Consider the following 8,009-nt stretch of genomic DNA (forward strand, 5'->3'; position numbering starts at 1 on the left):
GCTGAGGAAATACATCAACTTCGCGCTGTGGATCGGCTTTCACCATGGACGAAGCGGAATCCAGCCCGGGGTCGTCACAAATGGTTGCCGCAAGCCCACCGGCCGCTCCTTCGTCGAATCCGCCGGCCGCGCCGTACTCAAGCCCGCCGGCCGTTCCTCACTCAAGCCCGCCGGCCGGTCCTCACTCAAGCCCGCCGTGTGTGATGCTGTGTTTTGTTGTGAAAGCAAAACTACTTTGTTTGGCCTTCCAAAAGAGGACACAACTAGAAATCTGTGGTTAATGTTTTTGTCTCGTCGCTCCATCACAGTATTGTAAGGGGCGTAACATTACCGTCACACGCTTGAGGAATTCGGCCAATCACAAAGCACTGGATAGCTGGCCAATCAGAGCACACCTCGCTTTTCAGACCGATGAGCTTTGTAAAAATCGATGCGTTTCAGAAAGGTGGGGCATTGAGCAGAAACAATAATGTAATATGGAAAAAAATTGTTTTTTTTAACCTTAAACTGCATACACACATTTCATTACACCAAATACACAAAATAATGTTATTTTTAGCAACATCATATGACCCCTTTAAATGCATAACTGATACATGATTTGAGATATGGTGAAGATTAGTTAAAAATGACCATTATTCTTTGATGCATGTCTACTGACAAGGTATATTAACTGTACAATGAAGACAAATAAATAGTCTAAAGGCAATAAAAAGTATTTAAATACATCTGACTTAAACTAATGGAATTATTATGGACCCTCATAAATCCATTAACTCTCAGTTTACGTCCATTGTTATAAAAACAGCTCAAAAGTTTGGCTAACATGATAAAGACAAAAAAAAAAAAGATATTTGTAAGAATGACCTGCACTACAACAACAACGGGTGACGTCGGTAGGAAAAACAGGAAAATCTCGATCACAATCACTCACTCCCAGAGTAGAAACTTTAAAGCTTTATAAACAGATAAAAACTTACCTTTAGAAAAATATCAGCGCGGTCAGTTTGGCTTATTATAGGTGATTTCTTTAATACATCGGGAAGAATTGTACATCGACCGGAGACAAAGCTTCACACAGCTCCGTACCAACCTGTTTTACCTGTCCGACCCGCACCTGGATCAACTTTTCCGCTTTGCGTAAACGCACCTCCCACTGCGCCTACGTCACATACATGACTCCTCCCAGTGGCTAGAAGGGATACAGCAAAAACCGGAAGCTAACAATAAATGGCATTTTCTACATATTAGATTTTATTAACGTTTACACACACCCCAACCCTAAACCTACCCCTTACAATAATGCAAAAATAGTAATTATTGTTGTACAGTGTGAGAAAAAAATACGCTATATTGATGTGCGCATGCCCAGTAGTTTTTGCTGTATCCCATCTAGCCTTAACCCAGTTCCACTTCTGTCCGGTGGATTGTTATAATGGTTTATTATAGAAAAATATATAAATATATTTTTTGTAAGTCTTAAACATTGTTATTTATTTACTAAATCTCATATTCATTAATATAAATTTGTTGTAAAAAAATATATACTATTTAGACTACAACTAGTTTCTATGAAAACATTGTCACATAGTTTTCTACAGAGTAGTAAATGATGTCCATGTTGCACTTATACATTGTTTAGCAGGGGCCTGTTTCATAAAACAAGTTTACCAAAAAAAAACAGGTTTATTTCAGAAAGTCTGGCTTATTGTCAGTTGATTTGATTCAAAATAAGTCAGACTAACTGAAATAAGCCTGGCTTATTTGGTAAACATTTTTATGTCAAATTATTTAAATATAACGACCTTTATTTTAAATAAATTTAAGACAATCTGTGTCTCCCTTGCTAATTTACCGAGGTCCTCTAGTGAGCCCTGAGGGCCCCTTATACACTTGAGTCAATTTAAGTCATGGGACCTTTTTTTGTCATTGATTCAGGTGAAGTTCGCATTCATATGAACGTTGCATGCCAAATTTGCATAAATTGAACCTGACTTTCTGAAACATTTGATCGATTGCTCTTTTACCCTATTACAACCCTGGGCAGTTTAGAGCCCGCCCTCTGTACCCTCGTCGCCTACCCGGATTGGTTGTGCGATTCCTGTAGGGACAGCCGTCTGTTTCTTTGTGCTAGACTCCCCATAGCCGCGAGGAGGTAAATATGAATAATATTTTTTATAAACAGATCGCAAGACGGCATATGAGACTAACGCATAAAATGTTTAATATTTTATGTCATAATTGTAATTAATGGTAATGAAGAATTGAGCTTTTTTGGAGTTTGATAAGCATAGAGAACAGCTCGTGTCGCTAGCAGTAGCATATTAGCTAACCAGTGCATTAGCGCAACAGTAATTGTCCTATTTCTTCATAGTTTAAAAATTTGCAATTGTGAACGTTTAATAAAATACTTTTTTTTAACAGTAGCTGCGATTTGGTGCTGTGATCCTAAATATGTGCGGTAACGTTATAGCGTTTACCTGCCATCTCTATTAACACCGCTAAACTTGTAGTTACATTATATTCAGGTCGGTTATTTATTGCGTTGGTTTCTGATAAAAAGAGTCAGTTTGCTTCAAATACAACTTTATTTAGGTTGAGTACTGCCGATGTGAGCATGTTTTGATGACGGTATGCTCACGGTCTATTGAGCAGAGGAATTATGCCAAAATTTCGTAAGTGTAGCAAGCTGTACAGTGAAAATGAATATACAACATTTACCCTCATCTCTAATCTCCTCTCATACCTGAACAGCTTGTGTCTCTCCAGCAATGCCTTTTTGTTCAGAGCAGGTGCACAAGTGCGTCATGAAACTTCTGCAAACCTCATGTTGTTTTGAGCATTCACAGCCATTGGTACATGTGCTCTGTGATAGAAAACAGTACGTTCGTTATGTTCGTTATAGGACCAAACTGTGTGGAAGGAATCTAAGTTGATCATTATTCATCTTTAAACATTTATGAATTATGACAGAGACCCACAGATGTATAAATGGAGAGCATTTTGGATTGTCGCTGTTCATATGTTCTGATCACCTTTTGTTTGTATATCTACCTTCAGCAATTGTTTCCTCATTTCAGGAGAGGCTTCGTTCATCTGTAATGCTGTCCAATAAGAAGTCAGACCCAGGTTCCTCCTCTTCTTCAGGGGGTAACGGTGGAGACCGTGCTCCTGAAACCCTCTCTGCTCCTCTGGCTGCTCCAGCCGGTCCCTCTGGCCCAGGTTCAGCAGATGTGAAAAAGAAAGAGAGAGCTTCTCCAAGTGGAGAACCAGGTGGACCTCCTCTTCTGCACCCTCCTGGACCAGGAGGGGTTGATCAAGATTCTGCAGAGGGACGCAGGACCAGTCGCCGTAAAAGAGCAAAGGTAAACATCTCTATGAACTTTTCCTGTTCTGAGAACAGGGATAATTGAGCCAGGCCTATATATTTAGCTGAGTCAACTGAGACAGAAAAACTGAGTAAAGCTAAATAATTTATTGACCCTAAATAATATGCTACTTTTTTTTGCTCTGAAATTTTAAATCGCTCTAATTACTAATCTGAATACATACTAGGCCTGGATTTTGACACAAATTTCACAATTCGATTCGATTATCCTTCACAAGCTTTCGATTAGATTCCGATTTTGTTTTGATTCAATATTTTGGATGTATATCAGGTACAGGACATGGCAAATTTTCTCAAGGAAAAAAAAATCTCTCAACTAATGCTGTAAAATATACCTGAGAGTCAGTAATATGGAAGGTTGAAATTTGCTGATTTGTAAACAAACACTTAAAATATACTCAAAGTTTTTCTAATATGCAAGGGTTAGTTCACCCAAAAATAAAAATTAGGCTGCGTTTTACTCGCCCCCGAGGCATCCTTGGTGTATATATGACTTTCTTATTTCAGACGAATCCAGTCGGAGTTATATTAAAAATTGTCTTTGCTCTTTCAAGCTGTTTAATGGCACTCAGCGGGTGTTGCATTGCTTCAGTCCAAAAGAACTTAAATAAAAAGCGCCCATCCATTAAAAAAATGTCTCACACGGCTCGGGGGGTGAACAAAGACCTCCTGAAGCGATTCGATGCATTTTTGTAAGAAAAATATCCATATTCAAAACGTAATAATCACTTATTTATGAATTATGACAGAGACCCACAGATGTATAAATGGAGAGCATTTTGGATTGTCGCTGTTCATATGTTCTGATCACCTTTTGTTTGTATATCTACCTTCAGCAATTGTTTCCTCATTTCAGGAGAGGCTTCGTTCATCTGTAATGCTGTCCAATAAGAAGTCAGACCCAGGTTCCTCCTCTTCTTCAGGGGGTAACGGTGGAGACCGTGCTCCTGAAACCCTCTCTGCTCCTCTGGCTGCTCCAGCCGGTCCCTCTGGCCCAGGTTCAGCAGATGTGAAAAAGAAAGAGAGAGCTTCTCCAAGTGGAGAACCAGGTGGACCTCCTCTTCTGCACCCTCCTGGACCAGGAGGGGTTGATCAAGATTCTGCAGAGGGACGCAGGACCAGTCGCCGTAAAAGAGCAAAGGTAAACATCTCTATGAACTTTTCCTGTTCTGAGAACAGGGATAATTGAGCCAGGCCTATATATTTAGCTGAGTCAACTGAGACAGAAAAACTGAGTAAAGCTAAATAATTTATTGACCCTAAATAATATGCTACTTTTTTTTGCTCTGAAATTTTAAATCGCTCTAATTACTAATCTGAATACATACTAGGCCTGGATTTTGACACAAATTTCACAATTCGATTCGATTATCCTTCACAAGCTTTCGATTAGATTCCGATTTTGTTTTGATTCAATATTTTGGATGTATATCAGGTACAGGACATGGCAAATTTTCTCAAGGAAAAAAAAATCTCTCAACTAATGCTGTAAAATATACCTGAGAGTCAGTAATATGGAAGGTTGAAATTTGCTGATTTGTAAACAAACACTTAAAATATACTCAAAGTTTTTCTAATATGCAAGGGTTAGTTCACCCAAAAATAAAAATTAGGCTGCGTTTTACTCGCCCCCGAGGCATCCTTGGTGTATATATGACTTTCTTATTTCAGACGAATCCAGTCGGAGTTATATTAAAAATTGTCTTTGCTCTTTCAAGCTGTTTAATGGCACTCAGCGGGTGTTGCATTGCTTCAGTCCAAAAGAACTTAAATAAAAAGCGCCCATCCATTAAAAAAATGTCTCACACGGCTCGGGGGGTGAACAAAGACCTCCTGAAGCGATTCGATGCATTTTTGTAAGAAAAATATCCATATTCAAAACGTAATAATCACTTGGATCTGGCTTGCGCTCACTGTTTGTTAACGGAAGCAGTTTCGGGCGGATGACGTATGAGGTCAGCTTTGCACATGCACAGCTCAGAAGTGGAAACGCAGCGGAGAGATCAAAACAAAACAATGGTCAAAAATTAGAAGTACAAAACAAGGATTTGTAAAGAAGAATGTCAGAGGATTTCGATATAAACCAAGAGGAAACTGGTGTTACTTTGCTAAAGTAAGGAAACTTTGCTTCCTTTGATCCTGTAAACAAACGTTGGTTTTCACGAGACTCACCGGCGCATGCGCAACGCTGTCCTGATACATCATCCGCCCGGAGCTGCTTCCGTGTACAACTGTTGGCACAAGCTAGATTAAAGTGATTATTACATTTTGAATATGGATATTTTTCTTACAAAAACGCATCGATTCGCTACAGGAGGCCTTTGATAACCCCCTGGAGCCGTGTGAGACACTTTTTTTATTTTTATGGATGGGCGCTTTTTATTTAACTTCTTTTGGACTGAAGCAATGCAACACGCGTTGACTGCAATGATAGAGCTTGAAAGATCAAAGACCATTTTTAATATAACTCCGACTGGATTCGTCTGAAAGAAGAAAGTCATATACACCTAGGATGCCTCGGGGGTGAGTAAAACACAGCCTAATTAACATTTTTGGGTGAACTAACCCTTTAAAGTTATAATACTAACTTTAACTTTAAATCATATGATTCTATTTCTATTCCAATTAATTTTTTGAAATATTTAAATGGTGGCTGTCACAAAAACTTGATGGATTTATTCAAACGAAATTATAAAAATTAGCGAAGCACCGAATGTTCGGCAACTGAAATTATTCGGCTGAAAATAGGGAAAAAAAATATTTCGGTGTTCGGCCGAATAAGTGAAAAAGGCTGAATAATATGTACCGAACTAGGGATGTAACGATATGAACATTTCTTATCACGATAATAGTGACCAAAATGATCACGGTTATCAGTATTATCACGGTATTGTTAAAATGTGCTGGAGATGTTAAAAAAGTACCAACACATAAATCACTTCAAGTTTTATATTTAAAAATCAACAAACAACAAATAAAATTAGTTTTTGTTTGCATAATCACTAAAACAATAACATTACCAATGATGTTCGGATTTTAAATGACAACAGTTTAATAGCATGTTGAAATATCTAATGTAAATGTTCAAATAAAGCTTTGAAAAAGTTTCATAAAAAGGTAAACCTCACATTTCAGCCTTTAAATAAAGAAAAACTGAATTAGAGCTGTTTCCCGTAACCTCCGTGGACAAAGCAGTATTGCGATTAAGAACACTTCCTTTAGGTATTACATGGAGCGAAGATGAAAACAAAATGCCATCGAATCGTTTCTGAAGACAGTCAGAACCTTCAGAGGTACATTCATATAAATAATTCATTCATATATTCATTTGTATAATTCCCTTAGCACTCTTTTAAAACCTCCCAGCTTTTCCGCCCTGTTTTCACTCAAAACAAAACTACTTTGCTGCTGTGCGCACGTGAGACTGTTACTTAAAACTGTGCTTTATGCTGGACAGTATTTATTTATCGCGAGTTGTTCAAATTGTGGTAATCTAATACGGTTTTAATGATAATTAAAAGATGAAACAGTAATACTAACCTAGAGGAATTTTATCACGATTTATCGTCAGACCGGTAATCGTTACATCCGAAAAGTATACCGAACAATGACTAACGCGATCAAATAGGGGCTCGCACTAATGCAGCAAACATGTCAGCAGTGTGAAAATATTTAAAACTATCAGAAAAAGATGCAGAAATCAGTACAAGCATAAAGAACCGACAGCGAGAGACTGTTTAGTGCTGCATCACATGTCTCTGATGAGAAGAAGAGATGCTCGTGGTTAGGCTACTGTATGATGATTGAAATCGCGAAATGACCTCAAATGATTAGTAAATAAACTGCAGAATGTTATATTTTCTAATGCACGCATGAATTGCATGTATTCTGACAGCACTGCACAAGCTCGCGGCACTATCTGCTTGTTAGCCAGGGTTCAAAGTCCAAAGCGCGAGGAAAATCTGCGCTGAAACTGTGTTACTCGTCAGTTGCTCAGTAACATTTTTGTGAATTTTTTTAAAGGCATGTGACAATGTGATACGTGCGACAAACATCTTCCCAAATTCATAATAAGAATAATTTATAAATCTGCATGCTGTTGTCAACAAAAAGAAGCACTGAGATCTTCCTTGTGGGTTTCTGCCAAAATGAAAGCAGAGAAAAGGCAATAACTCCATCAACATTCATAAATGATAGTATTGTAATTTTACTGTTGTTCTGTAAAATAAAATAAAAAAGTAAGACAATAATAATGATGATAATAATTACCCTACAACAGCTCTATTAATACATTTATTATAACATTCACACATAGTGTTCAAATTGGAATCTGTAATATATTGTAATGTTTTAAAAGAATTATCTTCTGCTCAGCAAGGCTGCCTTTATTTGTACAGTAAAAAATACATGCCTGATTCTCAAAGTCTCAAAAATGACCAAAAAATATTATTTTACTAACTTATTAACTTTAAGTTAAATTGTGCTTTGTTGGTATCATGTCTGCTAGAATGTTAAAAAATGTTCAGTGTTAAGTAAATATTTTTAAATAGTTGTTTTGTAATTGATTTTTTATTTGAAAAGCAGGACAAAACAGTAAAAAGCACATTTTGGCTTTTTAATT

At 37.4% G+C, this 8,009-nt stretch overlaps 2 protein-coding genes across 2 annotated transcripts in view; one reads left to right on the forward strand and one right to left on the reverse strand.

Annotated features, from left to right (window-relative positions):
- Nucleotides 1-1,149, reverse strand: part of tmem30b (transmembrane protein 30B) — a 9,952-nt gene extending 8,803 nt beyond the window's left edge. Inside the window, exon 1 of the mRNA XM_016268326.1 lies at nucleotides 981-1,149. The gene's annotated coding sequence lies outside the window, so the exon portion shown is untranslated. The remainder of the gene's footprint in view (nucleotides 1-980) is intronic.
- A 3,099-nt stretch (nucleotides 1,150-4,248) lies between these two features.
- LOC107582487 (lysine-specific histone demethylase 1A-like) overlaps nucleotides 4,249-8,009 on the forward strand; it is a 16,071-nt gene continuing 12,310 nt past the window's right edge. The window contains exon 1 of the mRNA XM_016268348.1: nucleotides 4,249-4,529. Within this exon, the coding sequence (XP_016123834.1) occupies nucleotides 4,266-4,529 (264 nt within the window). The 5' untranslated portion in view covers nucleotides 4,249-4,265. The remainder of the gene's footprint in view (nucleotides 4,530-8,009) is intronic.

This window comes from Sinocyclocheilus grahami, unplaced genomic scaffold, assembly GCF_001515645.1.
Source record: "Sinocyclocheilus grahami isolate Dianchi unplaced genomic scaffold, SAMN03320097.WGS_v1.1 scaffold4.1, whole genome shotgun sequence".
Lineage (NCBI taxonomy): Eukaryota > Metazoa > Chordata > Actinopteri > Cypriniformes > Cyprinidae > Sinocyclocheilus > Sinocyclocheilus grahami.